Source organism: Epinephelus lanceolatus, chromosome 5 (assembly GCF_041903045.1).
Source record: "Epinephelus lanceolatus isolate andai-2023 chromosome 5, ASM4190304v1, whole genome shotgun sequence".
Lineage (NCBI taxonomy): Eukaryota > Metazoa > Chordata > Actinopteri > Perciformes > Serranidae > Epinephelus > Epinephelus lanceolatus.
Window position 1 is genome coordinate 14,272,450 of NC_135738.1, and position 24,452 is coordinate 14,296,901.

Below are 24,452 nucleotides of genomic sequence, written 5' to 3' on the forward strand. Positions count from 1 at the left end.
CAGAGAGTTTCTGATTAAAGTAAATCTCACACCACTTTTATGCCCTTAACACAATTTATAACATAATTTTTACATTATACAGATACATATACCAGGCAAAAAGGAATTGATAAACCAAAGTTATTTTTGCGTGTCCTACAAATTTTGGTGGGTTTACTCTCCACAACATCACCGTGTTCTTCCTGTTTTTTAGACACAGACTTGACTCATGCCCAAAATTAATTGAAAATACAAATTATATTACTCCTACAAAAGGATGAGTCATATTCAGTGGGTCAACTGCAAGACGATGTATGCTTTCAAACCTTACAGAATTATTTGGCTATATGGCAATTCACTGTGTTATCAACAAAGAGATATTCTACCACATTTTTTAAGTAATTATTCAGTTTTTAATTCAACTTGTCTGTACTGCCAGTCAACACCAGTTAAAGGTCCAGTGTGCAGGATTTAGGATGATGTAGTGACAGAAATGGAATATAATAAAATAAGTTTGTTTTCTTTAGTGTGTCATCACCTGAAAATAAGAATCCTTGTGTTTTCGTTGCCTTAGAATGAGCCGTTTATATCTACATAGGGAGCAGGTTTTCATCTGCGGAGATCACCATGTTGCACTGCCATGTTTCTACAGCAGCCCAAAACGGACAAACTAGACACTGCCCCTTGATAAGGCCATTTGCATTTTCACATCAGCCACCGTATTGTGCAGCCCCTCCACAATGAGCATCATCAGAAAAACACAGATTTTTTTAGCGTGAAACTGCTTTATTCAGTGTTCTTACCGGTTTAAATCACCTGGCTTGTTTGTTTTTTGGAGAGGAAGAGACCTTTGTGGATAATTCAGCTCCTGGTAAAAACCTCCTGCACTATAAACACTGAAGGAATTCTAATTGGGAGAAGTTTCAGCTGGTTGCAATCTGCAATCCTCACTGCTAGATGCCTCTAAATCTCCCTAAATCTTACACATTAGACCTTTAATGAATGCTCTTACATTAACAGATTGACAAGTATAACAACATTACATGAAAAGGAACAAACAGCTTAAAAAGATTGTGTTCCATAGACAAGACCACCTGGGAGAAATTAACTGAATGCGTCACTTATTTATATGGCTGTCATGTGATAATCTCAGCGATAGTTTAGGTCCGGACAAGAATGACTGTTTAAGGTTTAGCAACTAAAACACTTTGGTTAAGGATACAATAACAATTTTGTCTTGACTGCAAAAGGAAAATGCTGGAAATAAATATGAAAATGTTTTGGGGATGTAAATGGACAGCCCAAACACCAGAGGAAAATGTACATTGTACGTTTCTGTACACCACAGATATGTTACATTTGTACGTGTTTTTCATTGGCCACTTTTACACTGCCTCTTCAAAGCGGGAATTTCACACTGTTATGCCGCTTTGCTGTTCTGTATGAAAGGTACAAAGATAGAGGTGTCTCGCCTTTAAGGCTGCATCGGAGGTAGTAACAGTGCCAAAATGATGTCTGTATAAAGGCCCAGACACACCAAACCAACTTCAGATAACTAGCAGCGACAAAAGCCCCCTGCTGCATCACCTCACGTCGCCTGTGTCTCCATAAAGTTTGCACATGAATACACAGCAAAGACTTCAAACAATGGCCAACCAGCATGTGTATTCTGCGCTTGCGTGAGAGGAAATAACTCTCAACACCAACAGACAGCGTTCATCTGTAATCGATGTGATGCTAGTTGGCCAGTAAGCACATTAACAACCTAATCCAATGTTAACAGAACGAAGCATATTCACCATGCACCAGGAAACAATAACACAAACCATCACAAAATATTTCTGCTAAAGAGCTCAATGGCCAAAGAAAAATAGTCTTACTGTATGTAACAAATTTGTTTTGGTGTCACTCCCTCTTGACTTTAGCTCTTTGTTTACTTTCCTCACTCCCATTTCTTTTCTCGTGCACTGAACTGAACTGCCAATCAGAGTGATTTCATTCACTGACAGGCTCTGCAGTCGCCGATGCTGATTCAACATGCTGAACCAGCAGAAAAAAAGGCAGACTAGCCCTGATAAGGGCCAACAATATGGGACACACCGCAACGATAAGGGCAGCAGATGCTCACAAATGGCGCAACATTAGCTAATGGTCAACTATTGGCTTGATGTGTCAGGGCCTTTAAAAGGACAGCCGGCAGGACAGGATAATTGGCGGCACCAGTGCGACATTTTAAAGACATGCTTTGCGTGCTGACCCACTGCAGGAGATTTAAAAAGCAACTGATAGCAGTTAGCAGCTGAAAACAACTGCAAATTAGGAAAACAATGAGGTCCAGTAGCTCCTTACTCTCCGAACAGAGGACGAGATCAGCCGCCATACTACAGGGATGGTAAATAATTGATATTGCCATGTTATGCTATTGTTCTTGTTCAGAAAGTGCTATTTCATGTGAAAGTATGCTACATGTCATACTAGAAGCTGATGCTGTTGTGTAATACCCATCATGCCTGTTTTGCCTCCACAATGCCAGTATGCTGTCTAAAATCACACAGTGGAGCAGTATAATGCTGCCGTTGTTTGGTTCTGTGTAAAAATACAAAGGCAACATAAAGAAGGAACTTCATAGCAGCCCTATGGTGAGATGTCTGTATAAAAAGGGCAACTGATACATTGTGGGGTTTTGCAGCAGTGTTTAAGCCATGGAACCTGGGTGTTATTAACCGACACATCGCAGCGTTTCCTAGTGGCGTTTGAGCCACCAAACCTGAGTGTTTTTCACCAGCTGGTCACTGCTGTTCCAGCGGCTTTAGTGCCACCAAACATGGTTTAAAGCCACATGTTAACCCCAACGTTGTAATGTTTCACCCTAGAGAAAACATATCCATGGTTTGCAGAAATATACAGTTCAAACATTTTTCTGGCAGCAAGTGAGTTGAAATTGAATCTGGCAACCTGACTAGCAGAATAAATGTTGGCAATGTACGTTTCTGCAAACCATGGATATGATACATCTGTACCTTTCATATGTTGCAGTTATGTTTAAATTTGACCTGTCTTTATGTTTCAATTTTCAATTTTATGTTGTGACAACACTGTAGTTTATGTGTGGTTAGGCTTAGGTCCAGAAAACACTTGGTTGGGGTTAGAAAAACAATATGTTTGGGCTAAAATAACGTAGCTCAGTTTGACTGCTACAAACACAGCTGGACACCACTTTTTTTTGGTCTAGAACAGTGGTCTGCTGCTTAACAGCCAACTCACCCAGGCCACCATCCCCTCCTCCTGATGCAAAACTCAGCTCATATACAGCCTGTAATCTGAACTACTTCATACATATCTGTGGTGTGAAGAAACGTACAATACCAACATTTTATTCTGGCAAATGAGCTGAATCTAGACCCTCTATGTCCCTTACTTACTTTCCACCAAAGTGCAACAGAGTTTTTTAAGGTTTGGGGCATTTGTGTATTTCTTAAACATATTGGGAGGAAAAGCAGGTGATGTTGTTTTGTTCTCTGGAGAAAAAAAAACCTCATCAGTTATCTTGACTGACTAAAATCTCAATTCAGACCAGGTTTGGGTAATGTCAGACTCATGAAAAATGTCAAGCTCTGTGACTAAAACCCTCCACTCCAGAGCTTGTCCTCCTCCAGTTTTTTTTTCAAAGTACTCATTCTCTGATTTAATAGGGAAATACCACTTACATGAAGAACTCATTTATTACTCAGTTATTGCTGTGCTCTTGGACAGATCAATCTATATTTGTCAGCATGCACATCTCAAAGCAGAAAGTAGAAATAAAACACTAGCTAGATCTGGGCTTTTTGCTCATTCTTAAAAAAAAAAATCCATCCTTTTTGAGTCATGTATGGTCATTTCTGCTTGTGTGTAAATATTTTCAGTGCGTCAGTTTTGTAAGACCAGTTGAGACGAGTCTCCGTCTTCTGCAATTTATATCGTCAACATTAAACCAAATGAAGCTTATTGAAAGTTCAACCAGGCAGACTCTCTTCACGCTCTCATTTCATTCACAAATCTCTCTGCCTCACTTCAGCTTCTACACTATTAGCTGACTATGGGCATCACTCTAAATTAATCCAATCAGATTTTACCACAATCTTCCTAGGCCAATCAGATCATTGGGGTCAAATTTGAAACTGTTCTGCTGCTGTCAGTTGTCATTTCAGGACAAGCCAACGTGACCCACCTCCACCCCATTCACCTCCAGTCTTCATCACATTCACTGCACCATCCTGCTCCTCATCCCATCATCCTCATCCTTCGGCCATCCCTCTCCTCACCTCTACCACCAGTGTCTAGACTCCATCAGGGGGCATTTCCGAAACTAACCATGGCATCTCCACCCCCTAAATATACACGTCCAATGAGTTCTAATCACCAAAGAACTTTTCGCTATTCAACTTCATTGTACAATATGGAATGAATTATTTTTTCATTCTAAAAAATTAAGTTTCTCCTCAATGAATTTAAGAAAGATGCCTCCACCAGCTATGAATGCTTCATCTGTAACAAACATGGGTTAAATTTCAATCAAATATGAAACACAAACTTCCCCTTTAGAATATCTGTAGACATCAAGATCTGTCAAATTTAACATAGCACTGAATACAAAGCAAATACAGTGACTTTTACACCAACATAGAAAACTTTTTTCCTTCTCAAAGTTGCCAGTTTTCACTAGATTTTGCTCAAACGAATAACTGAATTCAAATAAATTCAGGAACATACTGAATTTAATTAGTTAAACTGAATGAATTTCGTGTTACTAGTGCTGACTAGACGACATTAGCACCCCATCTAATTCAAAGGACAAAAACCTGCTGAGTGGCAGATTTTGAGTCCAACAGCTTGGTGAGTGAGCCATTCAGCAGTAAGTCCAGGTGTGATGCATTCAGAACTGTCACAGCCCCAACACACAAAGCCAACCTCATAAAAGCTGTGCCAACAAATCCCAGTGAAACACCTCTCATTACTCCATTAATTTCTAAAAAAAACTGATCTCAAACCGACCAAAAAGACAACAACCAACAGACCACTGTCGTGCACTTATGTTCTGCACCTGTGAGACCAAATCTAGTCGGTAGTTTTTGTTCTCAAGGCAAAAACAATGGGGAGAAGGCAACGTAAAGACTAACTAGGCAACTATTGTCATTCACTTGTAAACCAGTTTTAAAGGAGTTCTATTCAATAATCAGATTGTATATGGATTTAGTGTTTGTCTGTACACAACTCTCAACATGGAAGTTGCTGAGCCAGCAACTAGCAGCTACAGGTGCTAAGAGCACCTACAGCGCTAACAAAAACAACAGTGCTGATATAGCTAATGGGGTTAACTGGAGAGGAACTGGAGGGTTGGCCATATGCTTCCACTACACCCCTGTCCAGATAAAAATGTTAGCCTTGTATGTTTTGCAAACCATGGATTCATTACATTTGCACGTTAAATGTAGCAGCTACATTAAGACTTTGCATTTCAACAGTGCTGTGGTTAATGTGTAGTTACGTTTAGGCACAAAAACCACTTGGTTATGGTTGGCGTGTCCCAGTGATCCTGAGAGCTGTGTTGTCTGCTACTAATAGCCCCTGGTAGGGCCTCCCAAGGCAAAGTGGTCTCAGGGGAGGGGCCAGACTAAGAACAATTCATGAAGACTTAAATGATTCGGCATATTCGCACCGAGATGGACCCTCACCTTTTCCAGAGTTGCCCAGGGTGAGAGGCACCGAGTGCGTGTAGGGATACTTACTAGTCCCCAACTGAGCAATGCTGCATTAGAGCTTTCCCCAGGAACAAGAGGGTCGCTTTGATGCGACTGCAAGCCACTAAGAGGTCTCTCACTGTTGTTTGTGGATACACACCGAACAACAGTTCGGAGCACCCAGCCTTCTTGGAGTCTCTGGGTGGTGTCCTGGAAAGGAAGTTGAATGGGGACTCCATAGTTCTTTTGGGGGAACTCAACACTCAGATGGGCAACGATGGAGAAACCTGGAAGGGGATGACTGGGAAGAACGGCCTGACTGACTTGAACCCAAGTGGTGTTTTGAAGCCTCAATCATGGAGATGGCAGCTAAGAGCTGTGGCCAGAAGTTCGTCGGTGCCTGACGTGGTGGCAACCTGGTGGAAACCAGCAGTGAAGGAGGCCATCATGCTGAAGAAGGAGGCCTTTCTGGCTTCATTGGCCCAGGAGTTTCCTGAAGCAGCAGATGAGTACCGTTTGGCCAATAGGGTTGCAGCTGTGGAGGTTGCTAAAGCAAAAACCCAGGTATGGGATGAATTTGGGGAGGCTATGGAGAAGGATTTTCAGTTGGCCTCAAGGAAGTTCTGGCAAACCGTTAGACGCATCAGGAAGGTCAAGCAAGGCTTGTCTCAGGCTGTGCTCAGCAGGGGAGGAGAATTGCTAACCCAGACAGGGGATTTTGTTGAGCAGTGGAAGGAGCACTTTGAGGAACTTCTGAACCTGGCCATCAATTCCTCTGTGGAGCAGGCAGGGTTCAAAGACTCAGGGGAACTCTCAACCACAACCCTGGCAGAGGTTGCTAAGGTAGTCAAAAAGCGCCCCAGTGGCAAGGCACCAGGTGGGGATGAGATTCGCCCTGAGAGGCTGAAGGCTGAAGGCCTTTTCAGTGCTCCATTGGGGGTTGGGTACAGTGCCTGTGGAGTGGCAGACCAGGGTGGTGGTTGTCTCTTTCAAAAAAGGGGACCGTGGGTGTGTTCCAATTATCAGGGTATCACATTGCTCAGCCTCCCATGGAAAGTTTATTCCAGGGTGCTGTTAAGGAGCTGTAGAGGATATGGTTCTATTGGCTTCATCACACCGTGACGTCCAGCATGCACTGGGTGGTTTGCAGCCGAGTCTGAAACGGTCAGGGTGAGAGTCAGTACCTCTGAGTCTGAGGCCATGGCCTCTGGGTTTGGGGAGAGCTACTGCCCCAGGTGAAAGAGTTCATGTATCTTGGGGTCTTGTTCATGAGTGAGGGTAGAATGTAAAGTGAGATGAACAGGAGTGGCATCTGCAACGATGCAGGCCCAGCACCAGACCATTGTGATGAAGAGGGAGCTGAGACGGAAGGCAATGCTTTTGATTTACTGGTCCACCTATGTCCCAACCCTCACCTATGGTCATGAGCTCTGGGTAGTGACTGAAAGAATGAGATTGTGGCTACAAGAAGCCGAAATGAGTTTCCTCCATGGGGTGTCTGGGCTCAGCCTTAGAGATAGGGTGAGGAGCTCGGATATCTGGAGGGAGCTTAGAATAGAATTGCTGCTCCTTTGCATCAAAAGGGGTCAGTTCAGGCGGTTCGGGCATCTGATCAGGATGCCTCCTGGATGCCTCCTGTTAGAGGTGTTCCAGGCACATCCAGTTGATATCACGTCCAGTTGATATCACGTCCACAGACGTGATATTAACTAGACTTGAACGTCCACAGACATTGCTTGCTCAGTGGGTTACTCAACTTGCTGCCCCCACAATCTGCCCCCAGATGAGCAGATGAAAATGGATGGATGGATGGCGGGACCACCCCAGCTTGAAAAACCGTAACAGGTTGCTAAATAACACCCACATTGGGGGGCTAAAAAGCAGTTGGAAAAAGAGCTACAGGTCACTAAAAATCACTCACATATGAGGGCAAAGACACAGTTGGTAAAAAAGCCACGGGTCATTTAAAAAAAAAACACAATCAGGGGCTAAAAACCCACTGTAAAACGATGCACAAGTCACAGAAAATGACCCATGTTTAGTGGCAAAAAACTGCTACAAAAAAGCCACAGGTCACTAAAGATCATCCACGTGTGGGGACTAAAAGTGCACTGAAATAAGAGCAACGGGTCAGTAAAAACACCTACGTATGCTGCTGAAAAACACTAAAAAAGAGCCACAGGTCGCTAAAAATCACCTGCATATGTGGACAAAGAAGCTATTGATAAAGAAGCCACAAGTCACGTAAAATCACCAATGCTCAAGAGCTAAAAAGCCACTGGAAAAAAGCCATGTGACGCTAAAAAACATCTATGTTTAGTATCTAAAAACCCACGAGAAAAACATCTGACAGGTTGCTAAATAACACGCACATTTAGTAGCAAAAACCTGCTGGAAAAAGAGTCACAGCTCGCAAAAAATCACCCACGTTTCGGGGCTAAAAAAAACAACCAGTTTTGTTCTTTGAAACAGTGGCTGCCACACCATCCACCATCCTCTCTACCTCCCAGTGACAAAGTCAGCTTATATACAACGTCACTTTAATCGTACAATGCAAACATTTTCTTCTGGCAACTGGGCGATATTAGCAGTAACTGTACAGTATAAGCGCAGTGTGAGTGCAGCACAGAGCAGCAGTGATTGGTTTGCCAAGTTTGGACAGACACACAGGACTCACACATATTAACATGCACAGGATGCCAAACCAGCTACCACAACATAAAACAGAGAAGCTCAGATTACAACATACACAGAAGCAGTGTGACAGAGCTCCTTTAAACAGTACCGCTGTACGCTTGGAGTATTTTAAGTGCATCAAGTGTAATTTCCACAAATAGGCTACTTAATATAATGCAGTACAATACAACACCACCCCTGAACCTGGCCCTAAAAATTACCCCCGAGTTAAATCAACAGCTCTAACACAATGAGAATAAAACATTATGAACTTAACAAAAGTGTCGTTTGTTGCAGTGGTGTTGAATTAGAATTCAGTACATTGCACAGGTGTTGCTTTTATTGTGTCCAACCCCTACACATTATTATCACATCAGAAAAATTGATTGTAATACCACATAGGAAGATGGTTTATAGAGGATGAATTAATATAAGATTATATAAAATTTCCAACACTGTCTCCCAGAAATAAAGTTCTGATTTTACTTACTTATTTTGGTACAAGTGTGTTAGCTTTGGCAGACAGGAAGTCAGACTGTGCACCAACATATATGTGGATAAGAGGGCTGATGAATGTATTGTCTTTAGAAAGGTTAGGCTCCACTAATAAAAATAAGATTCAAATATTTGTCAAAATTTGTAGCCCTGTAGTCGAGTATCTCAAGGGTAGTGAATTGTAATGGTCTAACTGAGCAGCAGTGTACCCTCTATCCCTGTGTGTATGTATTATGTTTTACTAGTAATGTTGAACTCCCAGGACTATTTTTTTGTTTTTCTACCTGTGAAGATATTTGTGACAGAGTTGTTAAAATGATGTATGGCGCATTTGTTTTATACTGAAGATCCTAAAATAAAGGTTAAAAAAAAAAAAAAATCTCATGTCCATAGAAAACGTTATACGGTCAGCATTTTGTTCCCTTCAAAATGTTTTTTGTTTTTGCAAATTAGTTGTATATACGTGTAATTTCTAGGAGTCAGGGTTGAAAATTTCTCCAGAACACAAGGTTTGCACATTTACAGGGACGGGTAGTAACGTGTTGCAAAGTGTGTGTTTTTTTAAGGAACCAGTAGGTACTTTTTAGGTTGCATTTTTTTTAAAATTGTACTTTACTCAAGTATATTTTTTGAGCCAGTAATCTACTTTTTACTTCACTACATTTGCCATTTTACTTTCATTACAACCAGTCTGCTCTAAATGTGGGGACTGAGTGAAGAGGGAAGAACTTCTCCTGCAGATGCCAAGTCTCCAGCTGCCCAGAAGAAAAGGAAACACCACCTGTCTTTTGACCACGATACAATGATGACGGAGCAAAACCCAGAACAAGAGGCAGCTTCCAATGACAATTTCTGACCGTATCTGGCCACACTTTTTACACTAAAATCTAAAAGAGACAACAGTTATATGATGACATGCTACTGAGGCAGACAGTACTGTAGGTGAAAATGTAGTCAGCTAGCTAACGTTAGCTACTTTAATTTTTCCATGTGTAATGTTATTTTGATGTCATGATAAGGAAGAGAGGAAGAGATGGAGAGAGAGAGATCATCTCAGCTGTACATTACTTTTACTTGAGTAGGTTTCTCAAACAGTAATTTTTACTTTCACTTGAGTCATTATTTATAGGAATGATTGTACTTTTACTCGAGTAGATTACAGATTTCCAATACTTTACCCACCCCTGCACATTTATAAGATACTTTATTGTCTCTGTAGGCAAATCTGTCTCACAACAGTCACTGTATAGGACACCAACGTATATTAACAGATAAACAAATGCCCTGTACATTTGCTGCATACATTCTAACTAACAAAATACACAGCCTGCCACGATGGCAAATTGCTTGGACCTAAAATATATACGTGTGTGGGGGGGGTTTAAACTGATTTTGAAGATTTTAGCTAACAATAGAAGCTTCGATTCTAATGATTATTCGATGCATCACTATGATCAGGTTAAAATGGATCATTTTGAGAGGAAGGAGCTGTTTTATATAGTTTCATAGTTTTATATCCATGATACATACAGTTACTACATTTGGATATCAGTATAGCTATTAAGACTTGGCCTTAAATTCAAACTCTTTTGAGGTGATTAAAAAAAAAAGTAATCAGTGTGTATCCATATCTGCATCAATGCTAGAGAATGTAACTGTTCAATATTATATGGTGCAACTATTTTTGTATTTTTTTTAAAGCTCTACACACACACAAGAGTCAAGTTTTGGGGTGACGTGGAGGAAAAAGTCCTCGCTAAGTGTTCTAACAGCAGCAATGTTTCTGGCTTCTTCAGGAGCACCGTCAAACACGACTGACTGTGCTCACAAGTGGGAGGCCAGTGAGGGATCATGTTCTTGCTGCTGCACTAGTGACAAAATGAAAATGATTACTTCCTTAATGTTAGGGGACCTTCGTCATCATGGTAACCATAATGAAAACATGGTGAAGGTGAGGGAACGATTGTCATCATGCTTAAAAAAAGGTTGAGTGACAGTTGGAAACAGAAATAAAGAAAGCTAGAGAGCTTCATCACCTGAACGTGTTGTTTTGGGGTACTTGCTGAAACAGCTGATGCTGTTGTTCTTCTTGGGAGGACATTTTCTATATAACAACAAGAACCTTCGCATAAGTTACACCCTGCTGGTGAACCTTTGTCCTGTGAGAAGATGTTTCAGAGCACAGCCAAATTGCCATGAAAAAAAAAATGTTGGCATTGTATGGTTTTGCAAACTAAGAACACACCACATTTGCACATTATTATGTTGTGCATACGTTAAAACTTTACATTTCAACAATGCTATGGTTAACGTGTGGTTATGTTTAGGCACAAAAATCACTCGACTAGGAAAAGATTTTGTTTCAGCTAAAATACACGGTCTGGAGGGCACAATCACTGCTGGAAAAGCAACAATGTTTTGGTAAAAAACAATTACTTTTTGTGGCACTAAACATCCATATTTAGGGGCTAAGAAGAGGCAGGAAAAACAGCAATAAGTCTCTGAAAGACACCTACTCTTGGGGGCTGAAGAGTCGCTGGAAAAACAGCCACGGGTTGTCAAAAAACACTTGTGTTTGGTACCTAAAAAGCCGCTGGAAAAACAACCAGTTTTGTTTGTTGGTCTCAAACAGAGGTCTGCAGCTTGACAGGTGTCTCGTCTAAGTGTCATGCCATCCACCATCCCCTCCACCTCCCAGTGACAAAGTCAGCTCATTTACTATGTCACTTTAGAAACTTTGATATGATACACATGAAACGTACAACTGTAATGTATTAGTAATTTACATAAATGTAAAAAGCCAACATTTTCTTCTGGTGACTGGGCTGCAGAACAGACATACTGTAGTCTATGCTCAGACCAAGAGTAAAAGTTTGCAGCAAGGATAGCAGTGTGAGGGGAAGTGGCCCTAACAGTTGCCTGAAAAGCAGGGAAGTAGGTATTCTTTTCATTAGATGCAATTTATTATGTTCAAACAGATCCTCAACAGGTAATAACAAATGTGAAGTGCACATTGTCATTTAAGTGTCAAATCCAGAACCAGACAAATCTCACAAGAATGGTTTAATCTCTTAAGACAAAACAACAAGGAAAAACTTTGTGTCACAAACAGAGCAAAAAGCCGCTTCTGGGATCACAATCACAAGCATTGTCTAGAGTGGCCATGATCAGCTCCAACGGCGCATTCCATCTGCAGTGCTATGATTGGCTAGTAGGCTACCTTTTTGTTCGCTGTCAGAGAATCCCTGTCGTGCGTGTGAATGCTCATTTTTTTATAGCTAAATTCAGTAAAAGTAGCATGAAGTGCGCAGTCTACTGTAACGGAGTGGAAGTACATATATTTTATCGCAAATGTATCTAAGCAAAAATTAAAGTAGTCTGCAGAATAACTACTCTTAAAAGTACAATTCATGAAAAAAATTACTCAAGTACATGTTACAAAGAATGCAACACGTTACTACCCACCACCGGCAGCAATGTATGCAGGACTGACTCAAAAGAGAATACAGTAATCGTGCTCATTGTAACAAAGGAACGTGTCATTCAGGGCAGCAGGATGGCACGATCATGTGTTTTTAATGGTTCTTGAACAATAATGGAGCTCTATGGCACAGAGGAAGAAGATGTATCAGGCTTTAGCTCCCCCGGACAGCTCAGTCGCCAGAAAAAAACGTTGGCATCATACATTTCTGCAAACCACGGATATGTTACAAGTGTTTATTTCATATGTTTCATGTCATCATTAAACATTCAGATTACATATTTATGTATATTTCTCATGAAGGTGAAACGGCTGCCATGCAACAGATTAGAAGAGACCAACAAACAACAAAAGCAGGTGTATGTACGAAGGAGATGTTGGGACAGTTCCAGCTGTGTTAGTAGCGACCACACAGGGTATTTTTAGCCAAAATGTGATGTGTCCCTCACCCTAACCAAGTGATTTTTGTGCCTAGACATAACCACACGTTAACCACAGTGTTGTCACAATATAAAACTGAAAATTGGAGCATATCTGCCACATGTCAAAAGCACAAATTTAACACATGAAACATTCAAATGTAAGATATACATAGTTGCAGAAATGTACAATGCCAACATTTATCCTGGTGACCGGGTTAGCGCAACACTTGTTTGTACGATCAAGTCATTGTTGGTTTTCATCTTGTCACTGTAGTTGTTAACAGTGAGAAAAATGTAGAATTTCACCAGCTTCATCCTTTAAAATCACATTTTAAGCACTTACAAAAAAACTGAAAACATGCGTGTTTTGTGTTAAAGCCCAACACAACCCAGTCTCACTCCCAACTCGTCAAATACTGTACTGACACTTAGTCAGTGGCCCTCAGCATCAGATACTGACACAGGCACCATTTAGTGGTAGTATGAGATGCATTTTCGATGCACTGAGGACCTACCAGTATAGAGTGAGAAACTCCACATAGGGTGGGTTGGTCAAACAAACTCTAGACTTTCATCTGGAAGCCTGCTGTTTGTGTCCCGTGTGAAACCAAAGTCAATCGAGAAATTTTAATCGCTACATTTTGTGCTAGTATGTGTAGCATGTAACGCTAGTGACATATGTCACATAACATTACATTATGTTAGTAACAAACATATTTATTTTAAGTAAGCGGCAACCTCTGGGGCTGAAAAATGACGCCATTGCAGACTACCAAAAACTGCAGTACTTTGAACTGCCTCTTGAGGCTGACTCTAGAGGCCAAATGTCCATCTTTACAGCAGAAATAAACATGTTTACAGCCTGGTACAGAAAGACATTTTGATCTTGATAGCTAATTTCTTTGTTTATGACAACTGTACGGGGGGAATTCTGACCCATTTATGTTTCATTAAGTCTTAAAGTTATGCAAAATTAAATGCGGGGACACCTTGGGTGACAAGTGTTTGGTCTGTGGGTCCGATCCACCTCTCGCAGCTCCACAGCTCCATCTTTTCATCCAAATATGGTCACTGCGTGCTCCCAAAACCAAAGTGGCGACAACCAAATTGCCAAACTCAGGTTTTAAAACAGCAGTCCACAAACCAATAGGTGACGTCACGGTGACTACGTCCATTATTTTATGCATCTACTATTTAAACCTGAACCACTCAGGCTGTTCTCACAAACTGTTTGTATGTTTTCCTACGAAAAGTAATGCACCTAAATTCATAAATACATGTATTTTTGAAAGGCTGCAATCAGGTGACCAGTGCCTAGTGATGGGAGTAAACAAGGAAGCAGCCTTGAGCGGTCGTATAAGTAGGCAGGATGAGGTGGTGGATGAGTCACAAAAACCTGGACTTTTACCCGTGACTTTCCCCCGGAGCCACGTTTTCGGGACGGTGTGGACTTTGAGTGAACTTTGAATCATTTTAAGGTATGTACTCACCATGTTTCTATTCCTAAACCTATTCCTATGACTAGAACAGTTCGTATGATATCCTATGAATTAGCACCCTACGAATGAAGTTACATGCTTATCAAACAGTTACGTATTTAATGTAAAGTTATGGAGGAAAGGTTTAGGAATAGAAACATGGTGAGGACGTACCTTAAAATGACTCAATGTTCACTCAAAGTCCACATGGTTCCAAACACGTGACTCCAGGAGAAAGTCATGGGTAAAAGTCTGTGTTTATGTGACTACAATTGAAGCATGTAACTTCATTCGTAGGATGCTAATTCATAGGATATCATATGAACTGTTCTATGAGAATGCATTGAACCATGTGCTTTTGTTGCCTAAACGTAAGGAAGTTAACCTAAAAATGAAGTTTTCTACCTACGTTCTAAGTTTATTCGGAAAAGAGACTGTACACATTTAACAAGTGGAAACTGTACACCCTCCTGGAATTTATTTTTAGAAAGACAATGCATGATATTACCCTAAATTGACACGCCATCCCTGAGAATCCAAAACTGACGCAGCAGGGGTACTTAGAGTGTCGTATTCTGATGTGTGGGGCTTCTAACAGGTCGTCGGTATTTGACGAGTTGGGAGAGAGAATGTGTTGCCCCATACTGTCTTACACACTGAGAACAGAATGGAAGGTGGAATGTAATGGAGGGCATCGTTATGACCCACCTACACATACCTACAATGCTTGTCTCCCTCTATAGCACAAAAACCAAATGCAAATAAATCAAACAACCTCGATCATTAACACACACGAACAATTAATGCTCAAAGGTGACATTAACTTCAATCCAGTTATAGAGACTAGTCTAACATGAGTTAAACACAATTTTGAAGATGAGTGTGGGCAAATCCCTCGCTAAGAAAAAAAAGTCATGAAAAAACCCCCAAAATGAGGTAAAATGGTCCATGATTGTCATTTGTATGTATATCTTAAATTGTCTATTGGTGACATTGGTCACTTTATTCCAGATGATACATTTAAGGAATAAGTCAACCATGTGAATTCTGGCTGCATCCACATGTGGTCTTCAACAGACTACAGACTGACGTTACTGAGCAAAAACAAATAGCTGCAGCTCTCCATGGGATAATCTGCAAAGATACATGCATAAATAAATATTGTCTATTTTTGATGACAAGTTTTAATGCAGCACATGCTGTGTGTGAGCGTGTGTGTGTGTGTGTGTTGTGTCGATAGAATCCAGGTTTGCCTTTTTGTAGCCTACGTCTTCAAAGCCCCTTGGTCTCAGTTTTTACCATGACGTCATCTCCCCAAATATAGCTTTGCACTGGTAGCTCGTTTTTAGGAAAACAAGATTGTCAGTGGATATTTAGAAACATGCTGTGATTTATCATACACAGGTGGGGTGACGTCAGGACAGGAGTGCTCTCTTTACAGACTTCATGATACATATAATGGTATAAAAAATGTCCCATCACATTGTAATTGACAGTAATTATATGACAGTATATTTAGAGCTGTAGATCACGTCATGAGTGATTACGGATACTTATGATTAGATTATGGGGAAATCCTCCAGCACAGTGTTACTGTATTTTGACCTGGAATCAGTCTGTTAGCAACATTTAAAATGTCCAAGTTCATACAGCCAAACTAAGTATATTTTTCCACAACACTATGTGATGATTTGATGACTGTTAAATGACGCCACGGTTTACCCTGACATCAGTAGCTTGAATGGTGACATAGAAAATACACACCAAACTATTCCCACTCTTTGATGACCATTTTGCATCCTTAATTGAATCATTGTGATTTGGTGTCACACACGGTGTCACACACCACGTCACATCACGTTTGAAGACGTGCAATTAAGTGATACAAGTACAATCACCACAGCTGTATACAACACCACACTAGAAGCAAATAATTTCTATAACACACCAAACAGCTCATGGCCCAAATTATGTTAGTGTTTTAAAAAATTACAAAGCACACACGAGCTGGTTTTCACAAGAGAATTGTTTTTTACAGAAAGAAAATTTTCCTTATTCATATAATTGGTGCAAATGTGAGAACTGTGAGGACTCAGTCTGGTCAGTTTTTTTGTACAGTTAAAGGGTTAGTTTACCCAAATTTCAAACATTTTTTCTGCCACCACCCGACCCCTGCTGTAAAATTACATCTACAAATTTATCAGCAACATATCTTACTAGAGTTAGTGTCCATGTTACTCTGGATAATAAACAGACCTCGTTGTCTGTAAACAGTTTTTATTTTATTGTCCCAAAGACAACTGCTGACAGTGTGTATAGTGGATTATCCTGATAAGTGAGGACACTGGAAATATATTTTTTCAACACTGTGAGCAACACAAACACAATGCCATTTACCTCAATTGTTTTGGGTTGGAGGCGAGCAATAGCAGAGATTTGTATCTCAAAACCTGGTTGATAAAAACTAAATATTGGCATGGCTACAGAGGGAGTGGAAATCACCGGAGGCCCAACGATAAACGTCACGATATTATTGCGATACTTACGTCCCGATACAATATTACTGTGATTTTAAATGTGTTGCGATACGCTTGCGATAACATATATTGCAATATATTGAGATTTATTACCATTTTTGAACTGAAAATTATGTCTTTGTCAGCATTTGCTTTATCTGATACAATTTTCACTCTGTTCATCTCACTTCATCTATTTTTATTGCAGCAAAATGTATCGAGTGGACTTAAAAAGCAGCTGATTTCATTGTTCTCGCAAGCCAATTTGTATTTCTAATATTAATAATTTGCTTAACAAAAAACTGATACTTGCCATCCATGTATCGATGCGATATAGCTCGGCAAAAATATTGCAACACCATGCTGTATCAGTTCCCCCCACCCCTATGCTACAGCACATACCATTGGGGTACATGAGAAAATACATTTTTGGTAATTTGGTGGACGTTACCCTTTAAATCAATCTAAGACAACCTGATTTAACCCAAAATAATTTACCCTGACGTAAGCCATGATCATTTTGAACATTCAAATGACCCAAACCTGCTGCTGCTGCTGTTATGGTTGCAGTTTTATACTTACAGCAGGATATGTATTCAAAATACAAATCTGTAGTACTTAACAAAAAGCAATGCTTTACTAACCTACTTCAAAAATACCACTACTGCAAAATTTTTATAGGATTATAGGTGGTGTTTTAAGTCACACACTCATACACACATGCTAAAACATCTATAGCATCCATTTTGTTGCTTCTGTTGCAAGAGAATATGGTTGTCAAACCTACTGTGATGAGCACTTCCTGTCTTAGAAGCACGGGCTTGTGAGGAGCACCTGAAGGCACCATCTAATGGGGACGCAAAATAGCTGCCATGACATGTATCCAAAAGTATCCAAAGACAGCAGGTAGGGGCGAGCTCAATGACCTTCCCAATTAACACAACTGATACACATCAGCAAAATCATATTTGCCATAAATGTCTCACTCAGTCTCACTCTTTCATAAACCTACAGTTAAAATTGATCATTACTGCAATAATAAAACCTGCTGCACAGAAACAGAGATGGACGTTGTGTTTTGTTACAATACAGACATTTTGGCCTCAACTGCTGCACCAGGTCACGACGCGCTTCCCCTCTGCTCGTGCTGATAACTACAGCGTTATTACAAGGGCAAGTAAATCTAAGGTGACGTCGAGGTGTTGCCTGAACTGTCGGCGATATGATGACTCACACTGGGAGGTGACATAGCAGGTATTTGGGAGGAGACTTCACTGCTGCTGGTGCCAAAAAAACACAAAGAAAGTAGACACAGTGGATGTTACACTCAGGCACAGCCTATACGCACGCTCACACCTGCTCAAACAGCATCAATTCATATTTATAATCACTGGGTAACTTTGGCCATCGCATAGTTACATCCAACACTGACGCTAAATACAGAAATACAGCTGCAGTGTGAACGGTGCACCAACAACACAAGTATCTCCCAAGTTAAACCAGATTTTAGACCTCATAGGCGTGTGCACGGGTTTCTCCCACACTATCCAAAATTATAATATCATATATCTACTCATATGATCCGTGAGAAAGTTATGTTTGAGATGCAGGACAACAGCAAAGCACGATTCCGGATGACAAAACGTGCAAAATGTCACCGAGGTCATCTCATATAACACAGCACTAACTAAAATCCTGATTAGGAAAAATATATTGACATGGCAGGACCTGCGTAATACCAGGCAAACTATCAAGTCACTAACGCACACTCCAAGACCCTCCTATGGATATATCAGGAATATTACAAGGCTTTTATTATTCAGGTATAAAATTCACAGACTGCTACTTTTACGCATCATTTTCAGACGTGTTTGACGACACACTGAGAGTCTCAAACCATCATGAGAACAAAATTACTCCACGTCTCAGACCGTAACTCAACATATAGGCGACACAGCACTTCTTGGCATGTATAATTTAAAGGCCTACAATGAATTGAAATAAGAGAAGGAAAAAGAAGAGAAGGGAATCCAGCAACAGAAGCCCCCGCGCAGACACAACTCCTGCGCTCAAGCACCGAGCAGTCATAACGAGCCTCACGCAAAATGCAATTTAAAGGGTGATTTGGGTTTGACGTCATCCTCATCCTCTAACACATCTCAGGCCGTGCAATTACCTTTCTCGAATGTGGAAGAGGGGGAGGACAAGGAGGAGGAAGGTCGGTCGGTGTCTCTCCTCTCTTTCTCTCCCTCTCTGCGCGCTCATCGGTGAAAACATCCAAAACACGGGTCCCCTTTTTTGTTTCCTCCTCCTGCGCATAGCTGGAGGCTCCCACAGCAGCGGCAGGGTCCACCCGGGCACGCAAGTCACCTCATCTCCATCATTTGCTCTTGTTGTCATTGTTCCCTCCTGCAAAACAGAGAGACAGACACGCACGGTGAGATTTCTGTAAATTGAGTCTGCGGGTAGTGCGTGCGGGCCTACACGGGCAGAACACAGTTGTGGGGATGTGGGGAGAGGTGGGGAAACTTTATGACCCGCAGCCGGCTGATAGCAGATCGCACCACACAGCTACAAACATTAACTATTACAGCAAAGCCCCATTTTTACGCACCAGATTGATACAAATCCATACAGTAAAATCTAACACTCATGTCACCTTTAAGAGGTGCATGGGTAACTTTACCTTCAGTCACACCCTCACTCAGGCAACAAGACAACCAGCCTCACGCACACTGCACAAAACCGTGGCTTTTGTCACACGCACTAATAAGACGGAGGAAAAGAACCAATGCGACTCCACAGGTCAGGGGTCACGGTGTTTCCTTTTATAGAAAATAACGTCAGCTGTCTGTTTTGTCGTTTCCAGTTGTGTTTCCGTCTTGTCTAACTTTATTAAGAGCATGCGCCCAGCTCGAACACGCGCTTCAGGTCATACCTGCAAGAAGGTGTATCTCGGTTGGCCGGAGAGCGACGGATGCGACTACATCCTCATTTCGCAGCCTCGCATGAGCCTCAGCATCTCAGTGCTTTGCTCATGGGCTGGGTCACACGCCCATTTAGGTAATTGCAAAGGATTTTTTTTTAACAAGGTGTGTTCATGATGCCTCCCGTCGTTAACTTTTTTCTACTTCTAGGTTTCCTTTTCTGGCAGCTCTACGTCATCGCCAAAAGCCACAGAGATCAGCCATCTAAACGGTTCAATTTTGATTTCAATTACGTCACTTTCTGCTCTCTGACGTCCGCTTTTTTACGTCCTGGCAATATATTTTCTTGCCAAGCTACAGGCCTGTAACTTGCAGGTCTTGCAGCGCAAAAGGGGCCTAATATATCATAGTGTACGTCACTTATGAGCAACCCTACACTCCCCCCATCCTCAGACTACACTTAACTACTATTTGTTTCTATATTGGAAACATATTTTAGCATGAATCATGATTATTGACACTAATGCTCCCCTCAGCTGAGACGGGACAGCAGAGAGCAAACTGAGCTCAAAGTTGCATGTGCTTTTCTTCTCGGGTCTAAATTGAATTGCATCTTGTTTTGCTCTTTTTACTCTGTCTTTTGAGAGAGGGAATACTCATCTCTGGCTTTTATTTTCATAGCTGTGATCACTTGGTGTGCACATATCAACTCATAATTCAGCCAGCACTGGAAGCCAGAGTTTTCCGATGTGCTGCAGAACTTTGTGAGCATAAAGATCGAGTCGTTAAGCTTGCAGAAAAATTCAGCTTGTTTTTGTTATGGATCTGGTGGGTCAGGCTGGAAAGGGATGTGGTCGTGTCCGGTTTGTCTGTGTTCTATTTGTAGGGGGAACGTTGACAGGGAACAGTGGTGGGCGATGCTTGAGGTGGATTAACTACTTTTCACAAAACTGGAAGGGAGACACGTGTGCGTTTCAACAATGTGTGTGTGCGTGTGTGTGTTAAAGGGGAGGCTGCGTGGATATTCGCACGGAGGCTACACACACAGATAGAGAGAGTGAGAGTCGTTACACGGTCAGTCTATGAGGCAGCGATTGCAGATGTTCCTTATTCCTCTCCATCTGCCAATCTGGGCTTCTCCCTATGTTAGGATGGCCTTGTTGGGGAATCCCTTGCATATTTGCTTACAGGTGTGTGCGTGTGTGTGTGTGAGAGAGAATGAGAGAGAGAGAGAGAGTGAGTGAGTGAGTGTGTGTGTGTGTGTGTGTGTGTGTGTGTGTGTGTATGTTTCCCACATTATTTTATGGGAGGGGGTTTGGGGTTCAGTGACGTCCCATGAAAGTGGCACCCCACCCTCCACAAGAGACACACACACACACACACACACACACGCACACACACACACCCTCCACTGTTTTGCCCACGTGCAACTTGTTCATTGCAAGGGTCTCCCCGTGTTTACACTCTGCTCTGCTGGGGGCCACTGTCACTTGTTCAGTGTGGGACTGGGGGGGTGTTTGGGGGTGTGTGTTTGACTGAAATGACTAAATCTTGCATGGGTCAAAGTTTTGGGTCCGACGAAATGTTTGTTGACATGAGCACCAGGATATTTTTTCTGTTCTGGACCCTGATGCACGCAAGAGTTGGAGCAAAACTTGGGTGCGACGTGGCTGCAGAGCTTCGCCACAATTTCTAACAAAGAAGAAAACTGTTGACTAGGAGGGGGGGGGGAAATGACACACGTATAAGGGGCTGAAAAGCAACCATGACAAAAACGCTACTGCTGTGGCAATGTGGGAAATAACAAGAGCAAATAAGGACAACAATAAAGCAAAAAGAAAATTCGAGCAGAAAAAAAGGAAACAAGCCCTTTAAAAAATTATACGTTTTTAAAAATTCCACGAGTGGAGCCGTCTTCCGATGTCGATGTCTCGGCGCGGCGAATGCGCCCTCCGCAAATGCTTTTTGGGGTAAGGGCTTCCCAGATTAATAGTTATGAACAGCAAGCCCAGACCGCAAAAAGATTCGTGAAGGACATTATCTGCTGCTGCTGCCGTCCGACGGAGACTCCGTGACACCCGGGGAGTCTGCTCTCTTTTCGCTTCCGTGAATTTATCTCCCATCCCGGCATGATTGTATCTCCAGCCATCGGCAACCCGAGGCGAGTGTGTCCCTCCAACACACACACACGCGCGCGCGCGCACACACACACACACACACACACACACACACACGGATGGGGATAGGATGGATGGAGAGAAAAAGAGAAAAGAGAAAGAAAAAAAGGGGGGTCTCCGGATGCCAAGGCTGCTGCTGCAACTGAGAGCTGTCCAAGGTCCTTTCGCTTTGATTCCCCACTCCTTCTCCAGTTTGAATTCTCCTCTATCTCCCCTCTCCTCCCTCATCCATTCCTTTCTCCTCTCCCCATTCCTCTCTCTCTGTCTCTCCCTCACATTTCCCTCTCCTCTCCTTCTCTTTTCTTTTTTTTTTTTTAATAATAATCATCCAAACGCTCGGATGTGCAAAGCCCGTGTGATCATTGGGAGCTGTGCATCGATGCGTTTTGTTGTCAGTGTGCTCTCTCTCTCTCTCTCTCTCTGTATTATATTCCCTGGTCCGTGGTTGTGTCTCCGTATAGTGAAGCGCTGGCTCTCTGCAGCCGCTCCAGAGCTCTGGGTGAGGAGAGAGCAAGGCTGTAAACTGCTGGCAATAAATAGAGAGCAGGGAGGGATCTTATTGGAGAAACCAAACCTCGTCATCAACCAATCGGTGTCTCGCTCATATAGGGACCCCCCTTTTTGAAAAAAATAGACAGGGCTAACCAAATTGTGATCTATACCAGAGAAAGTGTATACTTATATGCATTGATGTAGGGATATGAGCATTTGATGCGGCTATTTGTTAGTATGCATTTGCATTTTTTCTTTTGTTTTTCCTCTCTGTTTTTTTTTTTTTTTTGCAGGGCGTTTGGCGAGGCTGCGAAACTGACCGTCGCTCTTAAATGGGTTGTATCGTTATAAATAAATAAATAAAACTGAATTATAATAGCAATAATAATAAACAAGATTGCAAGGATGAGCTATTTTCATCTGATCACAAATAACGCCCCCCTTTTCCTTTTCTTACGCACGCTACAAGCGACATCACATGATTAAAAAAATGCAAAGATGCCGAGCAAATAAATATATAATAATAAAAAAATAACATGTCGACAAAAGTGTGGGAAGCTTCGCACAGCCCTCCACATCGCATCACAACATCAGCAAGAAGCATCTGAGGCGACTCATGGTCACCTATAGAGTTCACCGGAGGGTACCACTGCAAGAAACGACACGGGGGTCTCCGAACTGCAAATTCAGTCCGGAGCCGCGATGGTTCCGTCATACAGCGTTTTTTAAAGGTTGAAACCAAACAGAATGACACAATAACATCACCGCTACGGTAATACTGCAACAGTTTACAGCTTATACAGCAACTTAACAGAAAAAAACACCAACACATTGCTGAGCATCACATCAAGAGTTAAAGGAGTTAATCACGACCGCACTCATTCTCACACACAATCTTTAATATTTTTTGTGTTTGGTTGTTGTCAAATTTAGCAAAGTAATAATCAAATAAATTAACTTACCTGTTTTTATTTTCTTGCAACAGTTCCATTTGTTTTTTTCAGAAGCCATTGTGATGGGCTATCTCACCCCCCCTCCCTTAAACATCCCTCAACTTCCCCTCCATGCAAGTTACTGTACCGAAGTAGAGGCCGGGTCACGATCTGGATCCGGACCCCCTCTCCTCTTTTCCCCCCTCCCCTTATTTGTACCAGGTTTGATCCCGAACCAAACACATCCCCCCCCCCCCCTCCTCCCTCCATCCCTCCCTCCCTCCTCCTCCTCTCTCTCCATCCACACCGCCCCACTATCACTGATGAAACTCGTCTGCATTCAAGTTGGCTGCCAGCAAGCAGCAGGGCTCACACTAAAAACAAGCTTTGGGGAGAAAGGCGATATTTGGGATTGAAGGGGGAGGGGGGAGGGGGAGGGGGGGGGGGGTGTTAGGGAGATGGTTAGTGCATACCCAGTGTCTAAAGCCCACCCCAGACCCCCCAAGACCCCCACCCTTTTCCCCTCCCGCCATGCCCCCCCCCCCCTCCTCCCCTTCCCTTTACCCCCCTTCTCCTGGTGTGGGTATTTTTTATTGGGTGGTCTTTTCATTTGCAACCCAGTCAGTCACGATTCTCCCCCACCGTCTGCACTGCACAGCGACTGCCTCTCCTGACGCAGCCAACGCGCACATTACTCACTTTAGCAGTCACGACTCGGGAATCCGTGTTGTTTCCACCGAAATTACACGCTCGGTATTGAATTATTGAGCATGATCTGGCCCCTCGAGTCGGTATTTGCGCGATTTGACCGACGAAGAATCACAGTTGTTTTTGTGTGTGTTTGGGGAGGTGGAGGAATGTATCGCAGGTGAAGTATAATCGGGATTTTGCATGACAAAGACAGCTGGTCGATGTGGGTTTTTCTCTCTCCTCGTGTCTGTGGCACGGTAGCCTCGTAGCCTGCATTCAAAATACTGGGAAAATTGGCCAAAGTCGTGCACAAACTGGGATCGGGGGTAGTGAGCGCGGTTCTCGTTTCCCAGTCGGGCTGCAGAGCTGTGCAGACGCCTGTAGCCTATTCATCATCTTGCCGGTCCGGGTCGCTAATTCAACACTGATACCTTAATTGAAAGGGTGATTCCTTCAAAACTCTTTCT

At 42.3% G+C, this 24,452-nt stretch overlaps 1 protein-coding gene across 1 annotated transcript in view; it reads right to left on the minus strand.

The window, feature by feature from the left end:
• LOC144463450 (uncharacterized) overlaps positions 1–24,452 on the minus strand; it is an 80,407-nt gene that overhangs the window by 43,121 nt on the left and 12,834 nt on the right. The window contains exon 3 of the mRNA XM_078167741.1: positions 18,944–19,176. Coding sequence (XP_078023867.1) covers positions 18,944–19,167 — 224 coding nt within the window. The 5' untranslated portion in view covers positions 19,168–19,176. The remainder of the gene's footprint in view (positions 1–18,943; positions 19,177–24,452) is intronic.